The sequence below is a fragment of the Halichoerus grypus genome, chromosome 11 (assembly GCF_964656455.1).
Source record: "Halichoerus grypus chromosome 11, mHalGry1.hap1.1, whole genome shotgun sequence".
Taxonomy (NCBI): domain Eukaryota; kingdom Metazoa; phylum Chordata; class Mammalia; order Carnivora; family Phocidae; genus Halichoerus; species Halichoerus grypus.
The window spans coordinates 41,941,919-41,969,146 of record NC_135722.1 but is presented as its reverse complement, the minus strand read 5'-3'; the positions used below and the strand labels follow the sequence as shown (position 1 = coordinate 41,969,146).

General features: G+C 39.5%; 1 protein-coding gene across 1 annotated transcript in view; it reads left to right on the top strand.

The window, feature by feature from the left end:
- The first annotated feature begins 987 nt into the window (after window positions 1-987).
- The window catches only part of PDE3B (phosphodiesterase 3B), a 169,608-nt gene continuing 143,367 nt past the window's right edge, over window positions 988-27,228 (top strand). Inside the window, exon 1 of the mRNA XM_036119328.2 lies at window positions 988-2,298. Coding sequence (XP_035975221.1) covers window positions 1,345-2,298 — 954 coding nt within the window. The 5' untranslated portion in view covers window positions 988-1,344. The remainder of the gene's footprint in view (window positions 2,299-27,228) is intronic.

The following is a 27,228-nucleotide window of genomic DNA, read 5'->3' as shown; positions in this document are numbered from 1 at the left end:
ACAGCAAAGTTCTTCTCACTTTCAGGTCAGTGTTTCCATGTTGCTAGTTTCACCAGTAATTCACAGATAGCATCTTATTTGGCTCCTTTCGTGGCCAACCGATCCAAACTGGGCAATGGTCTTGGAGAGGACGCCGAATCCTCCCATCTCCCCTTCTCTAGAACACGCTGTTAACAGCGAGAAAGACTTCAAGGTGGAACAACTTTGTGACAACAGATTTTCTGTGCTTGTTCAGGGAGACACAGATGTGAACCAGTGGGTATGTATGGCAAGGGTGTGAAGTGGAGGCTGGGACCTTAGTTCCTTGCCTGTGAAGACAGTTCTTGAGGAAGACAAGCTCAATAATATCTACTCGGATGCTCCGGGAGAGCACTCCACGTGCACGCTCCTTCCTACGAGCCGCGGCCAATCTCCCGGGCCTGCTGCGTGGCCCAAGATTCCACGTTGCTGTTGAGGGCAGACCCAGGCACGGTGGTTACGGAATCCTTTGCCATGCCCATGGCGGTGGCTGGTCCTTACCGGGGCACAGTTCGGACAGTCCAAGGGCCCACCCTGAACCGGGATGAGTTAGAGGCGGGTCCAGCTTCCCCGCTCAACTCGGTTTCCCAACTAGGCGCTCAACTCGGTTTCCCAACTAGGCACTCCCCTTGGGGGCCGCAAACACCCTCTCTCCCCCAAACCCCAGTGGTGACCTGTCGGAGCCTGGCTGCGTGTTTGTGCCTTACCCCCAAAGGGAACCTGCGCGCCTGGGGTCCCAGGTTGGCGGGCTTGTCCTCTTCCATCCGGAGAGGACCTCGCCCTCCACTGCCGGCCCCGGCCGGTCTCTGGGCGGCCCCGGCCGCGCTCTCCCCGGTCCTGGCACGCTCCGTCGGCGGGGTCCCTTGCTCGCGTCCGGGGCGGCGGCGGCGGGACGGGACGCGGGCGCGCGCGAGCGGCGGGCGGGGCGCGCGCCCGCCCGGGGCAGGCACGGGGGAGGAGCGCCCGCCCGCCCGCCGCCGCTCGCGCGCCCAACGGACCAGGCTGGGGCCGGGAGCTAACTGTTGCAGCCCGCGGGAGCTGGGCGGCGACGCCGAGTCTCCAGTCCCGAGAAGTGCCCGAGGGACACGGAGGGGGCGGCCGCGGCGGTCCCGAGAACAATCCCTTCCGCCGCTCTCCTCCGTCAGCATGTCCCGGACCCCGCCACTCCTCCGCCCGCGCGGCGGGGACCCCGGGCCGCGGCGGCGGGCGCAACCCTGACGCGCAGCCGAGTCGGGGGGCGCCCCGAGCGCGGGGGCGGGGGCTGAGGGAGCGCGAGCGGCAGCCGCGGTCCGGGCCGTGAGGAGGGACGAGCGAGACGCCAAAGCCATGCGGTGCCCGCAGCCGCCGGACGGGGCCGCCTCGCCCCCCGAGAGTCTGAGGAACGGCTACGTGAAGAGCTGCGTGAGCCCCCTGCGGCAGGACCCTCCGCGCGGCTTCTTCTTCCACCTCTGCCGCTTCTGCAACGTGGAGCTGCTGCCGCCGCCACCGGCCTCCCCCCAGCAGCCGCGCCGCGGCTCCCCCTCCGCCCGGGCGCGCCTCTCGCTGGGCGCCCTGGCCGCCTTTGTCCTCGCCCTGCTGCTCGGCTCGGGGCCCGGGAGCTGGGCTGCCGGGGCCGCCCGGCTGCGGACCCTGCTGAGCGTGTGCTCTCACAGCCTCAGCCCCCTGTTCAGCATCGCCTGTGCCTTTTTCTTCCTCACCTGCTTCTTGACCCGGAGCAAGCGGGGCCCCGGGCCGGGCCGGAGCGGCGGCGGCTCCTGGTGGCTGCTGGCGCTGCCAGCCTGCTGTTACCTGGGGGACTTCTTGGTGTGGCAGGCGTGGGCTTGGGCTTGGGGGTCCGGAGACGCGGGGGCCTCCGCCGCGGCCCCGCACACGCCCCCGGCGGTGGCGGGCAGGTTGTTCTTGGTGCTGAGCTGCGTGGGCTTGCTGACGCTCGCGCACCCGGCGAGGCTCCGGCACAGCATCCTGGTGCTGCTCTTCTCCAGCTTCGTCTGGTGGGTCTCCTTCACCGGCCTCGGGTCGCTGCCCGCTGCCCTCAGGCCGCTGCTCTCCTGCCTGGTCGGGGACGCCGGCTGCCTGCTAGCCCTGGGCTTGGATCACTTCTTTCAGATCAGGGAAGCCCCTCACCATCCTCGCTTGGCCAGTGCCTCCGAGGACAAAGTGCCTGTGATCAGACCCCGCAGGAGGTCCAGCTGCGTGTCGTTCGGAGAAACTTCGGCCGGTTACTCCGGCAGTTGCAAGATGTTCAGGAGACCTTCGTTGCCTTGCATTTCCCGAGAACAGGTATGTTACCAGAGAGCACGGCTTGGTAAGGAAGTGCGCGCGGTTTTATCGCTTCGGTTCCCAACCTGAATTAGCGTACTTGAAAGCATGTTCACGTCCAGGGTGGGAAAAAAAAAAAAAAAGTTTTGTTCTGGAAAGAATTCCTAAATTACAGGAGGCTTTTTAAACACGCAGAGGTACCTTTTATCTTGGAATGGAAATGAAAGAGGAGACTGATCATATTGCACTTTTTAAAGACTTTGCTCATGCGATAGATGAGTTCTCAGGAATGAAGTGAATTATTTGCGGTTTAATAGATCGACGACTGCCACTTTGGTATACACTGATGTAGGTCTTTTTGATGCTAGTTGTTGCTGTTATAATGGTGGTGTCTCCCCAGTGATAACATACAGGCATTAGATTGAATACGTGTATATATATATATATATATATATATAAATTTTAATCAGTGCGCTTTCATTCTTGATAATCGAGAGGAAGAATTTGATATATAATGAACAGCGATGAGCTTCGGAACTGAGGCTTCGTGTAGATGAAAAGATTGTTGGAAATAATTGTTAAGGGTTCTTCCCCCTCCCCCATTTCAGTAATATAGGCCATTATAATCTTTTACAGACTAACTCATGGTCGTGTGTATTTGTTGCATAATTAGGAGAATGTTGTAACAATTTAACCTTTAAACTTAGTAATGTTTGGAAAGATGCCAAAAGCATTTCCATTTTTTTTTTTCCCCCGTCGGTTTACATGTTTTTGTTTTTTAAAGGAATTGAAATCATCCTCAGGGAAGAGTTTCTCTTTATGTGGTTTAGAGAAATCTTGTTCTACATCACCAAGAAATCAGCGAATATAGTTGTTATTCATTGAGCATGTGCTAGGTGCGAAATATTACATATATTGTCCCAAATGCTCACAAAAACCCTGTGTGGTAGATGACAATCCCAATTTAGAGCTGAGTAAATTGAGGCTTATAGAGGCTACCCAACTTCACACATCCAGTAAGTGGCAGTGCAGGGATTTGAACCTAGACCTTTCAAGTTTTCAATGCTGTTTTCTAAGCAACTAAAAAGATGTATGTAGAGGTTTAAGTAGGAGAGTAGGAGTCTATCCCATTGGTTTTCAGACTTTTTGATTGGTGATATGTTTTACACTGTAATGCAGTGTATTTGACACAAACGTTTCTTGTTCTTGCTACATCTGATGCTCTCTTTTCTTAATAATCTTGAAGCTACTACATTGATTTTATGTTTAACACTGATCTGCACTGTTTCAGTGAGACCACACTTTACTTCTTGAAAAGTGCTCTCAGAGGCCGCTTTTGTGGTCTGTAGTTACTTGGCCACATGCTAGAAAGAATTGTTCAAAAAATGTTATGCCTTTTGCTTTCTTAGTTTACAGCCAGTGATACTAGACAATGCTTAGAAAAATGTGTGTCAGGAGAAAAACTGTTGTGAGAAGATTTACTGCAGAGCAGTGAGCGTAATACCAGCCCTTTTCATAGCCTGAATGGCATTTGGTTTGACTATATGTGAATAGATTGTATTTTTTAACACCGGAAAAGTGTTTTAGCAATCTCATCACATTTGTAGACAAATTTCCTGTACTTAACAGTATTACACTTTAATGTATTTTAATTGTAATCTGTTGGCGTAGTCCATTGTGGCTGTTGTCTTGTAAATCGAAAATTCCTGGTCGTCTTAATCCTAGTCTGATGCCCTTTCCAAAGCAGCAACCCTTTTCAGCCTTCAGCTAGGTACACTGTTGTTATTGCTAGGTTGCTTCATTTATTACTTGTATTAGAGGAAAATACAATTTCACTTTTAAAAAGGGCAGTACTTTTATGGAAGTAAAAGATAAGAGATTTTCTAATTTTAGTGCTGAACTTTGTATATGACAATTGTGAAGCCACCTTTTTGTTTCAGAAAGTGAAGGAAGACAAAAAAGATTTTGGGTAGAACTTGATCCAGGGGGAAATGTCCTGAATTCATCGGCAGAGGGTCAAGGGTAAAATCTTGGCTCTGCTGTGTAATCCTGGAAGAGTCAGTGAGTGAATTTTTCTGAGTCTCAGGATCCTGTCAAGTTAGGGGATCCCAGTACATTAATTCTATAATAACTTCCAATTTTAGAATCCATTTCTTTTAGTAAGTTATAAATAAAAACGTAATTAAAACATCACAAATTAGTAGTTCTTGAACTTTAACTTAAATGTTGAGTGTTGATACTGCTATCTTTTTTTAATTGGAAAAGATGAACAAATACTCTGTTTTTTGAATAGAGAACTTCTAAAAAGTGTGTGTAGATTCATTTTTGCATTGATAACAAAATAATTATACTTTCATTTCCTTAAGTACTTAAATGTTTTTATGAACCTCTTTGAAAAACAATTGAAAACTCATTAATAATAAACATTTTTAATTGTGTCAGAGCAGATTTAAAATAATTTTTAAGTTTTGGGATGTTAGGTATGATGTTGAAAAATCAGGGCATATGTTTGTAAGATACTTTATTTTCATAATTAGATTGGTAGCATCTGGTGTAAATGCTGTGTCTGTGTCAGTTCTTAGCGAAGGGTTTTTGTTGTTATTCACAAAGCATTTAGAGATTTAAAGTTTAAATCTAGTTAGTGCTGGTGGGTTAATGGAAAGAAGCACTAAGTCTGTAGTGCATTTGCCAGCAGTCAGCTGAAACTAATAGGAAGCTAAAAGAAAAAAAAAATCAGTTGTCTACATAGAAGCCAGAATTTAACAAACTAAATATCTATGCCATTTTACTTGTGTAGTCTACAGTGTAGTTTTCAGCTTTTCAGCCAGATTCTTTGGTGTGTGATAGACTAGGTAAGTACAAGGCTTTGAAAGATGTAAGTTAGTGTGTGAGAAATTTTTCTATACCTAAAATGCTAGGTGCTTTCTAAATGGTTGGGTAAATATTTAAAGATTCTGTGGCCTTAAAGCCCATAAATATTACTTAAAGTGTTAATTTTATTTGAAAAAGATATACACATGTAGTATGAAGGCTTTTAAATTTTTTTTTAAAGTTTAAGTGACTATTTACCCCTTTAAGGAATTTGCAAGGCAAAACCCACTATGAATTTCTTTAATAATACTTTAGTGTTTGTGATATTTATTTTATGGTTTTAATGAGTTTATTCTAATTTCATGTTAATGTTTTTGTAGAAAAATATCAACCTACATAATTATTTTATGCTCTATTTTGTAAATATTGTATATGTACTCTGTCATCCGCGTTATCTTTCAAAAACACAGATTTAATCAAATCACTCTTAAAAATCTCTTAGGGTTTTCATTGTTCACAGGATAAAGTTCATGCTCTTGACTCTTGCTTGCGAAGTCCTCTATAGCCTGCTTTTAGCCTTTTGCTTGTTTTGTTTTTTAAAAAGCCATCTGGGATTTACGGAACACCCCTTCCTCACATCCATCCTTGGTTCTGGCTGTTTGAGAACTGCTTATTGTTGTTGACTTGTAGACTTCTTTTCTCTTGCTTTTACCAGTCACACTGGTTGAAATCTCCTTTAAGAAAGGAGAAATCTCCTTTAAGAAAATCTTATTTAAGATTAAGAATCTTTATTTTATTTTATTTTTTTTAAAGATTTTATTTATTTGACAGAGAAAGACACAGCGAAAGAGGGAACACAAGCAGGGGGAGTGGGAGAGGGAGAAGCAGACCTCCCGTGGAGCAGGGAGCCCGATGCAGGGCTCCATCCCAGGACCCTGGGATCATGACCTGAGCCACCCAGGCGTCCCAAGATTAAGAATCTAGAAAGTATAGTGATACATCAGTGTGTAAGCTGAGGACAAAGTTCCATTATGGCAAAGTTGGCCATATTTAAAAGTAAAAGGTGAAAAAAAAAGGTAACAAATCACGTGAAGCAGTGATGATGTGAGATAGAATATTTTCATTATATCGTATGAAATAATAACATCTCCATAGTTTGTGTTTTCCCATACTGAGTGAAAGGTAAGTAGGGTCAACCATGAGTAAAACTGTATAGTTTGTTTTCATTGTCCTCCTCAGAGGGAGGCCCATTTTAGTCTCTTTCCTTTTTCCCATTCAGTTACCATGTCAGCCCATTTCCCTAGCACATTTTCCCTCTTTCCTATACCCCATCCAAAGCAAGAACAAACTGTACTTGCTGAAAATTTCCAGTTTATTTCAACATAAATATATTTATATAGCTATAGAGAGATTTAAAATTTATCTAATTGAGGGCGCCTGGGTGGCTCAGTTGGTTAAGCGACTGCCTTCGGCTCAGGTCATGATCCTGGAGTCCCAGGATCGAGTCCCACATCGGGCTCCCTGCTCAGCAGGGAGTCTGCTTCTCCCTCTGACCCTCCCCCCTCTCATGTGCTCTCTCTCTCTCTCTCTCATTCTCTCTCTCAAATAAATAAATAAAATCTTAAAAAAAAAAAAGAAAAAAAATTTATCTAATTGAAATGTCATTTTATAGAAAGGAAAGTAATTCAACTCCAGAGAGATAGTATCGTGTCTAGGTTATGCTGTGAAATATTGGGATACAGGGATTAGAGCCCAGGTCTTGGCTCCTAGTCCCTCTATATTTTCCATAAAGATCATATGCCCCTGCAGTCGTAGTTTTCCAAGGCTGTCTTTAATTTTGCCAGTTATCTCCAATTACGTGATAAATGATATCCTTGGTAAAAAAAAAAAAAGGTGGTAGGGTGGAGAGTGATGGGAGAGAGAAAGATAGGAGAGACTCTTGATCATCTGGCTCATAATGACCTTGAAGACACACTCGGTACCTGATGTGGTTGTTTCAAGTGACTTGTCAGGATGCCGCTGGTCTCAAACTCCAGTGCCTTCAGAGGCCAGCTACATAACACATTTATGTTACATGTTGAGGAAGGAGGAGAGGGTAAGAAGAATGGAAGTGAACTGATCATTGCCTACTTTGCCTAAGGGCATTCAATCTGAACAAAACAAACTGAACAACTGTGTTAGCCAAGCAAAACTTGAGGAGAGCTGAGTTCTGAGTCATTTCTGACAGTTTATGACATTGTTCACCTTATCATATAGAAGTTAATCCACGTTTATTTAAGTGATTATTAGAAGCTTTTTCCTAGCTCTTGGGGCAGAGGAATGTATTTCCTGCTGTCTTTTACTTTTACAACCTAGAACTTTCCCTTCACTATTGCTACCTAGCGGGGATCTTAAAAGATAAAGATCTTCTTTATCCCTCCTCTATCAGAGTACGTTGTTTGACTACTTCCTTAGATTTCATACAACTTGCATTCATTGTATTTTACAGTTATTTAATGTTTAAATTTGTAAATGAGAAATGCCATACATGAAAGACTATACATATGTATATTTTTATACAGTTTAAAGAAGAAAGTAAAACTAAAGTCATGTACTCAGCACTCATTTTCTTTGAAGTTCCCTGTGTAACCTATTTTGCTTCTCCTTCTCCCTGTGCCAGAGGCAATACATCTATCCTGATTTATTTTTTTTGCTATTCATTCCCTTGCTTATCTTTATAATTATAATCCTCATGAATGTTTCCTAAGTAAATAATGTGTTGTTAGTGTTGCCTATGTCTGAACTTTAAGTAAATAGAATCATGCTGTATGAATTCTTCGATATCCTTTTTTTCTGATGTTTTCTAAGATTCATCCATGTTGATTTGGATAGTTGTAGTTAATTTTCAGTGCTCTATAGAATTTCATTGTATGGCCATAGTAAAATTTATTTATCCATTCCACTGTTCATGGACCCTTGGGTGGTTTTCAGTTTTTTTGCTATTATGTACAATGCTGCTATGAAAATTCTTGTAAAGGTCTCCTGGTGCATGTGTGCATCTAGAAGTAGAATTGCTGAGTTGCAGGGTACGTTTGTATTCAACTTTACTAGGTAGAATAATGGTACCACAAAGATGTCCCTGTTCTAATCCCTGGAATTTACGAATTTGTTGCTTTACATGGCAAAGGGGACTTTGCAGATGAGATTAAGTTAAGGGCCTTGAGATGGGGAGATCAACCAGGATTATCTGAGTGGATCCAGTATAATTGCAAGGGCCCTTCAAAAGCAGAAGAGGGAGACAGAAGAGATCACAGCAAGAGATGTAACAGTGGCATTACGGTTAGAATAATACAGTGTGAGAAAGACTCAATCCACCTTTGGCTTTGAGGTGGGAGAAAAAGGCCTGGAGCCAAGGAAAACAGGCACTGTCTTGAAGCTGGAAAAGACAAGGAAAGGGATTTTTCCCTGGAGCTCCCAGAAAGTAATGAAGCCTTGCCGATACCTTGACTTTAGCTCAGTCAGACCAGCCTGACCCATAGAACTCTAAGATAATAAATTTATGTTGTTTTATACCACTGAGTTTTTGGTTATTTATTAAAGGAATGTATTCATTTGCATTAACTGCTATAACAGTTTGCATGGGTTGCTATAACAAAGTACCACAAACTGGGTGGCTTAAATCACCGAGATCCATTGTGCCTGTTCTGGAGCCTAGAAGTCCAAGATCAGGGTGTGTCCGGGCAGGGTTGGTTCCTTCGCAAGAGCTTTGAGGGTGAAGCTGTTCTATGCCTGTCTCCCAGCTTCTGGTAGTTTGCTGGTGATCTTAGGCATTTTTTGGATTATAGATGCATCACCCCTATCTTTGCCTTCACCTTGCCATGGCACTTTCTCTGTGTCTCTTCACCTAGTTTTTCCCTCTGTGTCTGTTCCCTTTGTGTCCCAATTTCCCCTTTTTGTAAGGGCCCCAGTCATATAGGATTAAGGCCCATGCTAATGACCTCATTTTAATTTAATTACTTCTATGAAGACCTTATTTCCAAATAAAGTCACCTTCTGAGATACTGAAGGTTAGGATTTTAACATCTTTTTTTGGGGAACACAATTCAACCCGTACAAGTGGCAGTTAAGTAGAAAACTAAGACACTCTGGAAGCTGAATTGTTTTTCACAATGGTTATACCATTTATACTTTTGCTAGCAGTGAATCAGCATGCCATCAAACTGATAATTCCTATTTACCGACTCTAATGGGTGTGAAATGGTGTTTCTTTGTGATTTTGATTTGTAGTTAACTAATTACACATAAGGCTGAGTATTTTTTATGTTTATGGACTACATTTCTTATTCAGGGATTACCTGTTTATATCTTTTGCTCTTTTAAAAATTGGGTGGTTCAGGGGCACCTGGGTAGCTCAGTCGGATAAGCCTCTGCCTTCGGCTCAGATCATGATCCCAGGGTCCTGGGATGGAGCCCCGCATCCCCCCGCATCCGGGCTCCCTGCCCAGCGGGAAGCCTGCTTCTCCCTCTCCCACTCCCCCTGCTTGTGTTCCCTCTCTCGCTGTGTCTTTCTCTGTCAAATAAATAAATAAAATCTTAAAAAAAAAAAAAATTGGGTGGTTCATTTTTTCCTCATTAAATCATGAGTTCTTTATATATTCTGGACATTAATCCTTTATTGATTATTTGAATTGGCCATATTTTCTTTCAGTTTTTATGGTGTCTTTTGATAACTGAAGTTCTTAATTTTAATGCAGTCAGATTTGCCAGTCTTTTCCTCTAATGGTAAGACTCTTTGTATCTTGTTCATAAAACCCTTCCCTATTGGAATTCATAAAATAGACTTCTATATTGTCTTTTTAAAGTTTTAAAGTTTTTCCTTTCAAAATGTTTTTACCCACCTAGAATTAATTTATATGTGTGATGTGATATAGAGATCCAGTCTCATTTTTTATCCAGTGAATATTCATTTATGTCAACGCAATTTATTGAAAAATTTATTCTCCATTTATCAGCAGTGCTACCTCTGCATATATCAAGATTCAGTGTTTATATGAATCTGTATCTGGGCTCTCTGTTAGGTTTCTTTCTTTTTATTTTTAATATTTTTTAAAGATTTATTTATTTATTTGACAGAGAGAGCAAGCACAAGCAGGGGGAGTGGCAGACAGGCAGAGGGAGAAGGAGAAACAGACTCCCCGCTGAGCAGGGAGCCCCATGCGGCACTCGATCCCAGGACCCTGGGATCATAACCTGAGCCCAAGGCAGAAGCTTAACTGACTGAGCCACCCAGGCGCCCCTCTATTAGGTTTCATTGGTTAGTTTATGCACCCTGTGTTGATACCACACTGTCTTAATGATAATAGCTTTATAATAAGACAATATATGGTAAATCCACTTGAATAGTTACTCTTATTCAAGAGTATGTTGGGGTTTTTTTTTGGACTTTGCTTTTCAATATAAATTTTAGAATAAGTTTGTCAAGTTTCACAAAAAATCCTGTTGGGATTTTGATCAGCACTGAATTAAATCTTTTGTTGAACAGTTTAGAGATGAATTTGTTTTTGATTGAAATTTTTAAGTTATATTTTTCTAGGAATTTATTTAATGTAACTTTTCAGATTTCCTTGGTTCATAATATCTTTTTATTATCTGTTTAGACTGTTCAGCATTTGAATTTATGTCTTTTTCATTTCTAATATCATTTGTCTCTTTTTTCTTTGTTTCTTAATCAGCCTTGCTAGAAGTTTATTTGCTTTTTAATTTTTTTAAAAAATCAGCTCTTTGGATTGGTACTTATTTTCTATTTTATTTATATCAGCTCTTTTATTATTATTTTCTTTCTTTGAGTTTTTTTTTAAGATTTATTTATTCTAGAGAGAGAGAGTACGCGTGTCTCATGTTCACACACAGGAGTGGCAGGGAGGGGCAGAGGGAGAGGAGGAGAGAAAATCTCAAGCAGACTCCCCACTGAACGAGGAGCTTGGAGCAGGGCTTGGTCCCATGACCCTGAGATCGTGACCTGAGCCAAAATCAGGAGTCGTAAGCTTAACCGACTTAGCCACCCAGGTGCCCCTTCTTGTTCTTTTTCTAACTTTGTTTTTTTTTTTTTTTTTTAAGATTTTATTTATTTATTTGACAGAGAGAGAGCACAAGCAGGGGGAGCAGCAGGCAGAGGGAGAAGCAGGCTCCCTGCTGAGCAGGGAGCCCGATGAGGGGCTCGATCCCAGGACCCTGGGATCATGACCTGAGCCAAAGGCAGCCACTCAACCCACTGAGCCACCCAGGCGCCCCTCTTTTTCTTAACTTTGTAACTGGGATGCCAATGTCATCAATTTTTAGCTTTTTTAGTGTATGCATTGAAGATTATACATTTTTCTGTAACTACTGCTTTAGTTGAATCTCGCAAGTTTTGATGTGTAGTATTGTTATGGTTCAGCCCTAAACATTTTCTGGTTTTCATTTTGATTTCCCTTTGACTAACAAGTTGTTTAGAAATAATAAAAATTTCTAATCATGTAGGCTTTCTCGTTATTTTATTGTTGTTTTCTGATTTAATTGCCTTGTGGGCAAAGAATGAGGCCTAACATATGATCAGTTTTCGGAACATATCTTCTGTGTGCTTGAAAATAGTATATCTTTTTCAATTTTTAGGTACAATGCTTGTGAGCTGTCTGGTAGGTAAAAGTTGTAAAATGTTCTTGTCACATTTGTGCCCTTACTGACTTTATCTTCGTGACCCATCTGGAGAGAATGTTAAAAATCTCACTTTATTGGTGGATTTGTCAGTTTCCCCATCATAGTTTGCAATTTGCTTCTTATGTTCATGAGTACATAGATGGAGAATAAAACTTTTCAAATTCGATAGAATTACTTATCAAAGGAACAACAAAAAGGATACATGAGAGAAAGCACATTTCAAATGTCTAAAGAGTTAATGTAGGAAAGTAATGAAAAACTAATTTGATCAGAGTTAGCATATATTTGCAAATTGCCTTTTATATGTTCCAGGCCCTGGAGATACTAAGATGACAAGCCAGGGTCTGTATTGCAAGGAGATCAAACTCTAATGGAGAGAGAAAGTGTAAATAAGTAATTACAATTCATGTGGTAAGTGAGATAGCAGAGGTATAAACAAGGTACCATGGGAACATTATGGAAGGAACAACTAACCCTTCCTAAGAGGAGAGTCAGAAAGCCTTCAAAAAGTAATTAATAATTGACCTTTTAATCTTCAAAGAAAGTTTCATCTTGGTATGAAACAAGTAAAAAATGAATTAAAAAAAATTTCACTTCTGGGACACCTGGGTGGTTCAATCATTTAATCCTCTCCCTTCAGCTCAGGTCATGATCCCAGGATTCTGGGATCAAGTCCCGCATCTGGCTCCTTGCTCAGTGGGGAGTCTGCTTCTCCCTCTGCCTGCTTCTTCTGTCTGCCACTCCCTCTGCCCCCGTGCTCGCTTGCTCTCTGACAAATAAATAAAATATTAAAAAAAAAATTCACTTCTCTGACTTTAAAAATAATTTTTTAAAGTTTATTCTGGCGTAATTTCTACCTTATTCTAAATACGTATGGAGGTAAATACTTCCTGTCAACTAAGAAACTGACAAGTCACAGAAAACATACTCAGCCAAATCAGGCAAACTGTTCACTTCCAGTCACCAATCAATGCTAATAACTAAAAAAGATAAGTGTAAGTTCTCTACCAGAAATGTCAATATCAGTGCTAAAAATAGGCAGTAAAGCAGTGTATCCCAGAATCAGAAAAGAGGGATTATCAGAAGATATAATTACCAAGTGCTTACTAGGGTGCTAGTTTTAACAACCCTGTCAAGTAAGTATTGGGATCCTGTTTTGCAGCTGGACACTAAAGCAGAAAGGTGAATTAACTAGCCCCAAATCGCTATGGTACATATAAAGTACCATAATATGCTAAGTGCCATTTCCAGTATAAACAAACCTCTAAGAACTCTCCCAACTGAAATAACTACAGGTTTAAACATTGTATAGAATACTTTTTGAAAGGAATCACTGAGTAAGAAAATCACAGAACCCAAAAAAGAAGTGAAAGTAGTGGAGGGTAGGAAACATTTCCCTCCTTCTGGGTTCTTTGGCTGGTCTAATAATTATATTGACATAAAACAGATTAACAGGAGAAAAACAAATTTAATTTTGTATATATTGGAGCCTCATACAAACATGAAACTCAAAGAAGTGACCAAAGCATGAATCTTTTACACCTTTTAGACAGAGAAACAATAAATTTTTTCTTTTTTTAAAATTTTTTATTGTTATGTTAATCACCATACATTACATCATTAGTTTTTGATGTAGTGTTCCATGATTCATTGTTTGTGCATAACACCCAGTGCTCCATGCAGAACGTGCCCTCTTTAATACCCATCACCAGGCTAACCCATCCTCCCACCCCCCTCCCCTCTAGAACCCTCAGTTTGTTTTTCAGAGTCCATCGTCTCTCATGTTTCGTCTCCCCCTCCGATTTCCCCCCCTTCATTCTTCCCCTACTACTATCTTTTTCTTTCTTTTTTTTTTCTTAACATATATTGCATTATTTGTTTCAGAGGTACAGATCTGTGATTCAGTAGTCTTGCACAATTCACAGCACTCACCATAGCACATACCCTCCCCAATGTCTATCACCCAGCCACCCCATCCCTCCCACCACCCCCCCCCAGCAACCCTCAGTTTGTTTCCTGAGATGAAGAATTCCTCATATCAGTGAGGTCATATGATACGTGTCTTTCTCTGATTGACTTAGAGAAACAATAAATTTATGAAGAATTGACGACAAAGGGGTTTGGGCTTGGGGCAGTAAGTTGGTAAAGAAGTAACAAGGTTTGGGTGCCTGGGTGGCTCAGTCATTAAGGGTCTGCCTTCGGCTCAGGTCATGATCCCAGGATCCCAGGATCGAGTCCCACATCGGGCTCTCTGCTCCACGGGAAGTCTGCTTCTCCCTCTCCCACTCCCCCTGCTTGTGTTCCTGCTCTCGCTATGTCTCTCTCTGTCAAATAAATAAACAAAATCTTAAAAAAAAAAAGTGACAAGGTTTGTTTATATAGCCTTCTTGGCTCTAATTTTCCTATCTCTGATGATAAGGATGCGTTCTAACCTAGCACAGGGAGAGGTAACTTTCATACTGGAGATTTATCTACTGCTTTTGGGGGTGGGGGAGACAAAGGAGGGTTAGAGTGTCCTTGCATCAGCTGTTTCTCAAGTGCCTTTATTTTTATTTATTTATTTATTATTATTTTTTTTTAAATTTTATTTATTTATTTGACAGAGAGAGACACAGCGAGAGAGGGAACACAAGCAGGGGGAGTGGGAGAGGGAGAAGCAGGCTTCCTGCTGAGCAGGGAGCCTGATGCAGGGCTCAGTCCCAGGACCCTGGGATCATGACCTGAGCCGAAGGCAGACGCTTATCCGACTGAGCCACCCAGGTGCCCCTATTTTTATTTATTTTTAAATTTTTATCTTTTATTGAAGTATAGTTGACATACCATATTAATTTCAGGTAAATAACATAATGGTTTGACAATTATATACATTATGAATGCTCACTATGATCAGTGTAGTTATCAATCACCATACAAAGTTACTATAGTATTATTGACTATATTTCCTTTGCTATTCAGGTATCTCTATTTCATAGAAATCAGTATGTCAGCATATTTGGGGATAGCATATTCTGCTCTCCTTCAGTAGGAATTCTGAGAGGGAAGCAGACACTAAAACCAGTTTTCACTGGATGAGTTTCTGACCATCCTTAGAGACTTCGAACATTTGCTTCTGTTAGATATGGCTAGGCTCAAGAGAGAAAATCTAGAGTCTGTCCAAAGCCAGGAATCTAATAAGAAACCTCTGCATAAAAGCTGGGACTCCAAGGTGCTACTCCCCCAGTGAAAGGGTAAATGAGAAATAAATATGGCCACGGATATGGGATGCTTATCTTGACCTTGGCACAAGGGAGTTGAGGAGGGATAAAATGTAGTAATGTATAACAACAAGTGGACCCTCATATAATTTTTTTTTTAATGTAAGCTCTATGCCCAACATGGGGCTTGAACTCATGACCCTGAGATCAGTAGTTACATGTTTTACCAACTGAATCTTCCAGGTAACTCCCCTACTCCCCCCTCGTCTTTTTTGTTATTGTTTTAAATTGAAGTATAGTTGACACACGTTGTTACATTAGTTTCAGTGATTGGATAGCTCTGTTATGCAGTGCTCACCAGAAGTGTAGCTATCATTTGTCACTGTTAATAATACTACTGACCATATTCCCTGTGCTGTACCTTTCATCCCTATGACTTAATTCATTCCATAACTGGAAGCCTGTGTACCTTTCAGTCCCTTTCACCTATTTTGCCTATCCCATAACCCCCTCTCCTCTGGCAACCAGCAGTTTTCTGTTATTTATGGGTTTGTTTCTTCTTTTTTTTTGTTTTTTGTTCATTTGTTCTATGGATCACACATGTAAGTGAAATTACATGGTATTTGTCTTTTTCTAACTTACTTCACTTAGTATAATACCTTCTAGGTTCAACCATGTTGTCGTCCTTTTTTATGGCTGAGTAATATTCCATTGTATACATGCACCATGTTTTCTTTATCTCTTCATCTGTCGATGGTTGCTTCCATATCTTGGCTGTTGTAAATAATGCTGCAACAAACATAGGGGTGCATATATCTTTTTTTTAAAAAATATCTTTTCAAATTAGTGTTTTTTTGTTTTCTTTGGGTAAATACCCAGTAGTGGAATTACTGGGTCTTATGGTATTTCTATTTTTAATACCTTGAGATACCTCCATAATGTTTTGCACAGTGGCAGTACCAGTTTATATTACAGTCAGCAGTGTATGAGGGTTCCTTTTCCTCCACATTTTCACCAACACTTGTTATTTCCTGTTTTTTATTTTTATTTTTTTTAAGATTTTATTTATTTGACAGAAAGAGAGAGCACAAGCCAGCGGAGCAGTAGGCAGAGGGAGAGAGTGAAGCAGGCTCCCCACTGAGCAGAATGCCCGACATGGGGCTTGATCCTAGGACCCTGGGATCATGACCTGAGCCGAAGGCAGACGCTTAACTGACTGAGCCACCCAGGTGCCCCTCTTGTCTTTTTTAATACTAGCTATTCTGGCATGTGTGAGGTGGTATCTCCTTATGGTTTTGATTTGCATTTCCCTGATGATTAGAAATGCTGAGTGTCTTTTCATGTCTTTTGGCCATCTGTATATCTTCCTTGGAAAAATGTCTGTTCGAGTCATCAGCTTATTTTTAAATCAGATGATTTGTGTTTTTGTGTTGAGTTTTATAAATTCTTTATATATTTTGGATATTAACCCCTTATCGGATATATCATTTGCAAATATCTTCTCCCATTCTGTAGGTTGCCTTTTAGTTTTGTTGATTGTATCCTTTGCTGTACAAAAGCTTTTTATTTTGGTGTGGTCTCAGTAGTTTATTTTTACTTTTGTTTCCCTTGCTTGAGGGAACATACCTAGAAAAATGTTGCTGAGGCTGGTGTCGTAGAGATTACTGGCTGTATTTTCTTCTAGGAGTTTTATGGTTTCAGGTCTCATATTTAGGTTTTTAATCCATTTCAAGTTTATTTTTGTATATGGTATAAGAAAGTGGTCCAGTTTCATTCTTCTGCATGTAGCAGTCCAGTTTTCTCAGCAACATTTAGTGAAGAGACTATTTTGCCTCCTATGTTGTAGATTAATTGACAGTTTTAAGTGTGGATTTATTTCTGGACTCTCTATTCTGTTCCACTGATCTGTGTGTCTCTTTTTGTGATGGTTCTATATTGTTTTGATTATTATATCGTTGTAGTGTATCTTGAAATTTGGGATTGTGATGCCTGAAGCTTTGTTTCTCTTTTTCAAGATTGCTTTGGCTATTTGGGGTCTTATGTGGTTCCATACAAATTTTAGGATTATTTGTTGTTGTTCTGTGAAAAATGCTATTGATATTTTGATAGGGATTGCATTGAATCTGTAGATTGCTTTGGGCAGGACATTTTAACAATATAAAGTCTAATAGCCCATGAACACAGTATAGCTCTCCATTTGTTTGTTTCATCCTTAATTTCTTCAATATTTTATAGTTTTCAGAGTGCTGATCTTTCAGTTTTTCGATTAAGTTGATTCCTAGGTATTGTATTCTTTTTGGTGCAGCTGTAAATGGAATTGTTTTCTCTTTCTGCTACTTCATTATTGTATGGAAACATTACAGATTTCTGTATATTAAGTTTGTATCCTGCAACTTTATTGAATTCATTTATTCAAATAGTTTTTGGTGGAGTCTTTAGGGTTTTCTATGTTTAGTATCATGTCATCTGCAAATAGTGACAGTTTTACTTTTTCCTTATGAATTTGGATGCCATTAATTAATTAATTATCTGATTGCTGTGTCTAGGACTTCCCATACTGCGTTGAATAAAAGTGACTAGAGTGGGCATTCTTGTCTTAAAGGGAAAGCTCTGTTTTTCACTGTTGAGTATAATATTATTGTGGGGTTTTCATATGTGACCTTTTTTATGTATGTATTCCCTCTAAACTGACTTTGTTGAGCATTTTTATCATGAATGGATGTTGAATTTTGTCAAATGCTTTCTTTGTATCTGTTGAGATGATCATTTGATTTTTATCCTTCATCTTGTTAATATCGTGTATCACATTGATTGATTTGTGGATGTTGAACCATCTTTGCTTTGCTGGAATAAATCATTGATTTGTGGATATTGAACCGTCTTTGTTTCACCTGAATAAAACCCACTTGATCATGGCAAATGATCCTTTTAACGTATTGTTGAATGCAGTTTGTTATATTTGGTTGAGGTAAATTTTAGTGTCTATGTTCATCAGGGATATTGACCTGTCGCTTTTTGTTGTTGTTTTGTTTTGTTTTTATAATGTCTTTGGTTTTGGTGTCAGGGTAATGCTGGCCTTGCAGAAATGAATTTGGAAGCTTCCTTTTTCTTCTATTTTTTTTTTTTTTTTGAGTAGTTTGAGGAGAATAATTATTAACTCTCTTTTAAATATTTGGTAGAATTCACCTGTGAATCCATCCTGGATTTTTGTTTGTTGAGAGTTTTTTGATTACTGATTCAGTTTCATTACTAGTAATCAGCCTGTTCAGATTTTCTATTTCTTCCTGATACAGTGTTAGAGGATTGTATGTTCCTTTTATTTTTTATTAAAATTTTTTTCATTTCTGGGGTGCCTGGGTGGCTCAGTCGTTAAGCGTCTGCCTTCGGCTCAGGTCATGATCCTAGGGTCCTGGGATCGAGCCCCGCATCGGGCTCCCTGCTCGGCGGGAAGCCTGCTTCTCCCTCTCCCACTCCCCCTGGTTGTGTTCCCTCTCTCGCTGTGTCTCTCTCTGTCAAATAAATAAAATCTTAAAAAAAAAAAAATTTTTTTTTCATGTCAAGTTTTTATTTAAATTCTAGTTAATTAACATATAGGGTAATATTGGTTTCAGGAGTTGTATGTTTTTTTATTTTTTTTCTTTTTTTTGTGGTAAAATATGCATAACATAAAATTTACTGTTGTAAGCATTTTTAAGTGTACATTTTAGTGCCATTAAGTACATTCTCATTGTTGTGCAGCCATCACTAACATCCATGTCTAAAACTTTTTTACCTTTCTAAACAAACTCTATACCCATTAAATACCCATTCCCCCTACCCCCAGCCCCTGATAAGTGCCATTCCACTTTCTGTTTCTATGAGTTTTACTACTTCAGGTAACTCATATAAGTGGACTCATACAGTATTTACTTTTTTGTGACTAATTTATTTCACATAGCATAATCATTGTAGGAAGTGCCTTGAATTCATAGATTGCTTTGAATAGTATTGACACATTAACAGTATTACTTTTTACCTTCCATTAACATGGGATGTCTTTCTATTTATTTGTTTTTCTACTTATTTGTGTTTTAATTTCTCTCAGCATTGTTTTATAGTTTTCGGTGTATGAGTCTGTTTCCTCTTTGGTTAAGTTTTTTCCTAAGTATTCTTTTTGATGCTACTGTAAATTGAATTGATTTTATTTATTTATTTGATAGAGGGAGAGAGAGAGAGATTGCACGCACCAGCAGGGGAAGTGGCAGGCAGATGGGAGAGGGGAAGCAGGCTCAATCCCAGGGTTCCGGGATCATGACCTGAGCTGAAGGCAGACACCTAACCAACTGAGCCACCCAGGCGCCCCTGGAATTTTTTCTTAATTTCATTTGTGAATTGTTCATTGTGAGTGTATAGAAATACAGCTGATTTATATGTGTTGATTTTGTATTCTGCAGCTTTCCTGAATTTGCTTATTCTGACAGTGTGTGTGTTTTATCTTTATGGTCCTCATTTAGTTAAAACATTTTAAAACTATGACTTCATTAAGTTTTTATTATTTTTTAGACTTAATTTTTTTAGAGGAGTTTAAAGTTTACTACAGGAGTGCCTGGATGGCTCAGTTGGTTAAGTGCCTGCCTTTGGCATGGGTCATGATCCCTGAGTCCTGGGATTGAGCCCCACATCCAGTCTGCTTCTCCCTTTCCCTCTGCCCCTCCTCACTGCTCATGCTCTCTCACTCTCTCACTTGCTCTCTCTCTCTCTCTTTCAAATAAATAAATAAAATCTTTAAAAAAAAATAAAGTTCACTGCAAAGTTGAGGGGAAGGTAAAGAAATTCCCCATATGCACTCTGCTCGCATACTGATAGAGTCTGTTCCAATATCAGCATCTCCCGCAAGATTACATTAGTTACAACTGAGGGCCTACCTAATTATATTTCACTCTCGGTGTTGTGTAATCTGTGGGTTTTGACAAATGTATAAGGACATGAATGCATCATTATGGAAAATAAAAAGTATTTTCACTGCCCTAAAAAAAATCCTCTGTGCTCTCGCATATTTATGCCTTCCACCACTCCCACCCCGGAAACCGCTAATCTTTTTACTCTCCATACTTTTGCCTTTTCCAGAATTATAATTGGAATTATAAAGTACTCATTTAGTTTCTTTATATAAATTAATGCTATATATGTAGACTGAGAAAACGCAAGTGAAAAATGTCAAGTGGTCCCAAGGAAGGAAATTCATATTAGGGCCTCAGATAATTCCCACAGATAAAATTCTAAGGAAATTGAGCAGTGCATCATCAGGGATCCATAAAACCTGCAAGGAAACAAGGCACAATGAGTAAGAACCTACAGGAAAAAAGTATACAGCAAAAAATCACACCCAGTCTTCAGAGGTCAGAACTATCATATACCAGATATAGAAAATGTTAACATGTTTAAAGAAATAAAATATAAAATTGGGAAAATGATTGGGGAACAGAGGATCAAAAGAACAGTCATACAGATTTGAAAATTAGAACTTTTAGAGATAAATAACCACAAATTAAAAACCTGATGCACATATTAATTAGCAGTTGAAGGGCAGAATTTGTGAATCAGAAGGTAGATCCATAGAAACTATCCATCATGTCTTGCAGAGAAAAAAAGAGATGGAAATTAAGAGAAATAGAACAACTTGGAGAATGAGGAGAAAAGGCTTAACATGGATTTAATTGAAGCTCTAAAAGGAGATAAGAAATGGAAAACAGGCAATATTTGAGGAGATAATGGCTATAAAATATAGTTGTTTTTTTTTTTTTTAAAGATTTTATTTATTTATTTGACAGAGAAAGACACAGCAAGAGAGGGAACATAAGGAGGGGGAGTGGGAGAGGGAGAAGCAGGCTCCCACCGCTCGATCCCAGGACCCTGGGATCATGACCTGAGCCGAAGGCAGACGCTTAATGACTAAGCCACCCAGGTGCCCCTAAAATAGAGTTTTATAGCTCTGATGAAAAATACCAACTGATACCTAGAAAACCGTCTGAATCTTAAGCAAAGTAAATAAAAATCCATGCCAGATATATCATTGCAAAATTCGGAACACACAAAAAAGAGAAGTACTAAAAGAAGTCAGAAAAGAGAAATTTAACTACAAAAAAATGAATGACAGTTATATTGAAAGGTGACTTATTAATAGGAACAGTGGAAGCCAGAAAGCGGTGGAGTGTCATCCTTCGTGTGCGAAGGGAAAACAACTGTCAAACTAGAAATCAGTGTCCCGCAAAACTTTCTTTCTGGAAAGAGAACAAATTAAAATCATTTCAGGCCAGCAAAAATTGGGAATTTTTCTCACCAAAAATACATATCGTTCAGGGAAAAAGAAGAACTGAAATCAAGAAGAAATGCTAATAATAGACAAATAGGTAAAACTAAGCAACGTGATAAAAATTGTTATGAAAACATCACTAATCGGGCAGAATTTGCAACGGGAGGACAAGCTAGGACTAAACCACTAGAAAACAATAGCATTTTCATTAGAAGGAACAATTAGGAAAGTGAGGCTATCACATCAGTGGGAGCAGATACAAGATACGGCTATTTTCATATGAAGAAAGAAGTCAGGGGGCGCCTGGGTGGCTCAGCCAGTTAAGCATCTGCCTTTGGCTCAGGTCATGATCCCAGGGTCCTGGAATCAAGGCCCATGTGGGGCTCCCTGCTCAGCGTGGAGCCTGCATCTCCCAGTCCCTCCGCCCCTCCCCCCTCACTTGTGCTCTCTTTCTCTCAAATAAATAAAATAAAATTAAGACAAAAAAGAAGTCTGAAGATATTTTGGCTCTGGCTGTGTGAAAGCTTAGTGGTATCATTCGTATCCTTAGCTACCATAGGGGATACGGGGAAAGGAGCTGGTTTGCGAGAAGTGACAAAAAGCTTGGCTTTATCAAGTAACGCTTGTGTTCTCCTATGTGTGCTTGCCCCCTGAGATGTAAGCTCCCTAAGAACAAGGCTCAAACATTTATTTCTATTTTGTGTTTCTCATAGTACATTTGTGGGTTCACAGTAGTTATCTATCACTGTATTTACTGTTATTGTCATTTTTCATAACAGTTCCACATTGCCCTTGAGTGAAGGAAAGAACTGTAGGTGGTGATGAGCCCCAGTCTTTGGCATTCTCATTGTGTTGCACAGTGTCGAAGCCAGACTGCTTTGAGTTTAAAGGGCATCTCTGCCACTTAACAGGATATTGGGCATGTTATTTAACAAACTGTGTAAGCCAGGGGTAATAATAGCATTTATCTCACTGGTGTGAGATGTTGTTAGAGAATTAAATGAGTTAATAACCTGTAAAGTTCCTGGAACAGCGTCTGGCACCTGGCAAGCTCTCAATAGGTTAGTTGGTGGTGGTGGTGTTATTAATAGTTACAATTTTCATCTTCAAATTACTTGGTAACTTATGCCAAATTACTCTAAAATCAATGGTAAGGCTAATAAGTTTAGATCTTTCAAACAGTACCTTTTTTATTATCCCAATAGTTCTCTTGCAACCCGTATTAAGTAAAAAAGCCTTGTATAAGGGATTATATGGGGAGGGGGGGCATTCTTTCAGCAATTGCTAGTAGTAGGACCACAAAGAAAAGGTATAAATGATGATTTAAAAATTGATTAAAAGGGTTTATTGGGATTCCTTATCTTTTGAAGTTTCAGGCTTCAAGGTTAAGAATCTTTGGTGTACAAGATGAAGAATTGGCCAGTTACGGCAGCCATAACTTACTGTTCCCTAAATTTTTTGTTCCAGTTTGTCACTTTGGAGTTTGAGGTGCACTAGAACTTGAAACAAATGTCCTTACCCATAACTGTTGTTTCATAGTCCACTACTGAGCATGGTGACAGCTATGCAGCCCCACCCCAGGGATGGTGAGAGGGAGACAAAGATAAGAGAATAGAAGGAAGAGAAATGGTACGGAAAGAAGTGGCTCTGCCAACCCTGTTTCTCACTCCAGTCAGCATTAGGCACTGCGTTTTACTGCTTCTTCAATTTAATGCTTTGTTTCAGTTTTTAGATAAAGTTCTATGAAGATCTTCCACTGCATAAATGGTAATGGTTTAAAGCAGACAAAAATAATTATGGATATGAATTTTTCCAAATATATGGGGAAATATTTTTCTTAAGGGGAAAAATGCCTATGTACACATTAGTAAACACCAGTATTTATCATTATATGTCATTTATTGTTTTGTTTCAAAAGTAAGCACCATGTAGAATTAGCTTTAATATCTGTAAATTCATTTCTTCAGCAGACATTACTAAGGCATCCAACCAGAAGCTATGAGGGCTATGAAGAAGAATCGTGTAAGGATATAACACCCAGTTTACTTACTGTAAGATAAAAGTGAAGATTTTATTTTAAATTAGAAAAAAAAAAGACACTGTAATACTGTAATGTCTGAGGGGGCTCAGTAAATAACATCCATATTCCTTGCCCAAATTCTGAACAAATTGAAAAAAGAGTGACAGATAAGAGATCAGAATACCACCTTCATTCCTGATAAAGCTTATATTGGAGGACTTGCCTGATCTGTGCAGGCAGTTTTGTTTTTTAATACTGAACCCCAGAGTTACATAAATGAACCTGGTCACAGGCAGGATAGGGCCAGGAACCTCCTCCCTATTTGTGGAGGAGCCCTGGAGAACTACCTCCAGGTAGCAGGTGAGCTCCCAAGGGCAAAAAAGCAAAGGGTACCATTATGCTTATGTAATTCTTTAGTCTAAATTTGCCAGTCATGTAAGTCACCATTCCCCTTCTAGGAAAAAAATAGTGAGGGGTTAGAGGCCAGAGTTCTTAGGGAAAATTCCCCCTCATAGAAACCACAGGATTGAGGAAAAGGCATTGCCTTTCAGCATGACAATAGAAAGTCATTTGTAATCTCAACACCTTTCGCATAACAAATATTTTAAGTTTTGCTTGTCCTTGTTTTTGCAACTAGTTTTTACACAGTGGCATGGAGTCATTTTAAAACAGGCTCAATTCTTTCTTTCTTTCTTTCTTTCTTTCTTTCTTTCTTTCTTTCTTTCTTTCTTTCTTTCTTCTCTTGACAAAACTGAGTCACTTCCTTCTCGGTGTGCATCTATTATTGTTCTTAACACTCAATTTTATTTGTGTTGACAGGCCTCTCTTAACCTCTTTGTGTTCTTTAAATGCAGGGACAGTATTTTACTCATTTGCGTATCCCTGGTGCTTGGCATATACCAGATAATTTATTGAATTGAACACTCTGTTAAACACTATGCTGTTTATCACTTACCATGGCATTTTTTCCTAGTTGCTACATAATGTCCATAATTCCATTATTGAAAATAACTTGAAGAGGATGCCTAAAGAATAAGTTCTTGAAGTCACAGAACCCAGCAGTAATCTCTAGTGGGGACTTTTGCTGTAGGTAGGTGAATGCCAGAGTTTATAAATGAAGCTTAGAAGAATATTCAATGTTGGGAGAATAGAGACTAATACAGAACATTGTGGGTAGGAGTTGCCTCTTAAAAAAAAAAAGAATGGTAGCATACAGTTGATGATTTGAGGTGGTGATGTAGTGATTCAGTAATGTTATAAACAATTTTGACATTACTTTTTGGATATGGCTTACAAAAAATGCTTACAGCTTGGTTACAAATTCCTAGGTGTTTGGTTCTCAACAAGTGTTGATAGAATACAGTCAGTGCTTAGATGTACTTTTTAAAATTTCTTGGGTAAACTTCACATTCTTGATACAAATCTGCTAATACAGTTCACCAAGGAAGAAGATAGTAGTAATTATTAGTCATAATTATGTAGCAAACTCTAGAAATGTGATTAATTTATTTTATTTTTTATTTTATTTTTGTGACTATTTTAAATTAAGTACATTTTTGTCAGGTAACTGAGGTTTATCTTTTTACAGGTAATACGTTTTCAGTTTAAATACGTTTTTATTGTGACTGTTTCTCCTATGTTTACCCCCTTTTGTGCTTAGTGAGATCTTGATGAGAATATTTCATTATTTCCCTGATAACTCTTTTTTTTTTTTTAAGATTTTATTTATTTATTTGACAGAGAGAGACACAGCGAGAGAGGGAACACAAGCAGGGGGAGTGGGAGAGGGAGAAGCAGGCCTCCTGCAGAGCAGGGAGCCCGATGTGGGGCTTGATCCCAGGACCCTGAGATCATGACCTGAGCCGAAGGCAGACGCTTAACCGACTGAGCCACCCAGGCGCCCCTTCCCTGATAACTCTTAACTGTGGCATGTTATTATGATGCTCTAAGTGGCTTATAAAATCTTCTTGCCATGCACTAAGTGATTTCAGACTTTGTGTATCTTGAATTTTTACCTGCTTTTTAATAGTTATTGTGTTCACTTCTTGCTGTTCGCTGTTATTTCTTGCTGTTAACAATCTTTAACAGATCCCCTCTGCCCCCTTCCCAATTTGTTACTCATTGTCAGCAGTGGGTCAGGAAACTAGTTAACCAAGCTAATTGGAATTGGCCATGAAAGTAACAGTGAATAGGCCTTGGAAGTCTTTCTCATGGATAAAGTGTATGGACTTTATAACATCTATTTTGACTGCACAGAGACCTTTTTTGCTTGTTTTGATAAAGAACCTGTTAGGCATATTGATTAAACATGAGCAACCAAAAAAAAAAAAGTTATTTTTCCTTTTTCTTTTTTAGTAAAGTATATTATACATACCGTAATGTGAACAAATGTTAGGTACACAGCTGAACAAATTCTTACATATGTATACACCCATATAATTATCACTTGGATCACAATAAGGAACATTTCCAGCACCCTAGTTGGCTCCTCCATGCCCTCTCCCAGTTGATAGCTCATATCCAGAAATGTCCACAAATTATGACCTTTATCCTAATAGATTAGTTTTTACTATTTTTGAAACTTTATGGAAACTGAAGTAGAAAATGATGTAAACATTGTTAGAGGAGTATTGAAGTAGCGTGTAGAAAAGGCAGGACTGCTGGTCCTTTCTCTTCTTACAAAGAAGAATCTCCTACCCAACGAAGGGCTTGTAGAAATGGTGGGCCTATTGTCCTGATGGCAGAGATGAGGGATGCCGATGTGTAATATTTCTATGAAGGCAGTTTGGGATAAAGGATTTCTTATTGCTCTTAATACATCTCATCTTTGTTATTGAATATTAGGTTAATATTGTTCTTTATTAGGTAAAACAAGTTCTTGGAATCAGAGTTCAGGCTGAAAAGCTGCTTGAGAACCTTTTGGGCCTTAAGTCTCTGATCCTGTTTCCAGGATTGTCTCCTTAAGAGATGCAACCTTTTTTTTTTTTTTTTTCTGTTAGGTAGTTATCACCTCTTACTCTATTTCTTTTTCTTCTTTTTTTCTTTTGAGAGAGAGAAAGAGAGAGAGTGGGAGGGGCAGAGGGAGTGGGAGAAAGAAAATCCCAAGCAGGCTCCATGCCCAGCGTGAGCCCAGGCTTGACCCCATGACCCCAATATGAGCTGAGCCGAAATCAAGAGTTGGAGGCTCAACTGACTGAGCCACCAAGGCACTCCAGTTTCTTTCTTTCTTTTTTTCTTTTTTTAAGATTTATTTATTTATTTTAGAGGGGGAGGGAGGGAGGGAGAGAGAATCCCAAGCAGACTCCCCACTGAGCATGCAGCCCAACTTGGGGCTGGATCCCACAACCCTGAGATCATGACCTGAGCCAAAATCAAGAGTTGGATGCCTAATGGACTGAGCCACTCAGGTGCCCCAATTTCTCTATTTCTTAAGAGCAATCATAATCTTTGGGGTTCTATTATAATCTTGATTCAAGATTTTTTCTTATTTATGTTGCTGATCATTTTCTTATTTGCCTATTTTTTAACATTCAGAAAATTTTAAATCGTGGTATAATTTCTATACTTAAATATTTAGTTCAATGAGTTTTGATGTTTGCACATACCTACATAATTACGATCTCAAACAAGAGATGGAACATTTCCTCCACCCTAGAAAATTACCTTGAGTCCCTTTCTACTCAATTCCTGACTGCCTCTCAGAGGTAGCCATTTATTGATTTCTATTACCATAGATTTGTTTTATCTGTTTTTTTAATTTTGTATAGGTAGAATTATATAGTATACATTCTTTTGTGTTGAGCTTCTTTTATGCCATGTAATGTTTTGAGATTCATCCATGTTCTTGTATATATTAGTTGTATGAACATATTGAATGGATATGTTCACTGAATGAATATATTTATGACTGTATCAGTTTATTTTGTCTCAATTTGTTTATACATTTTTAGGTTGATAGA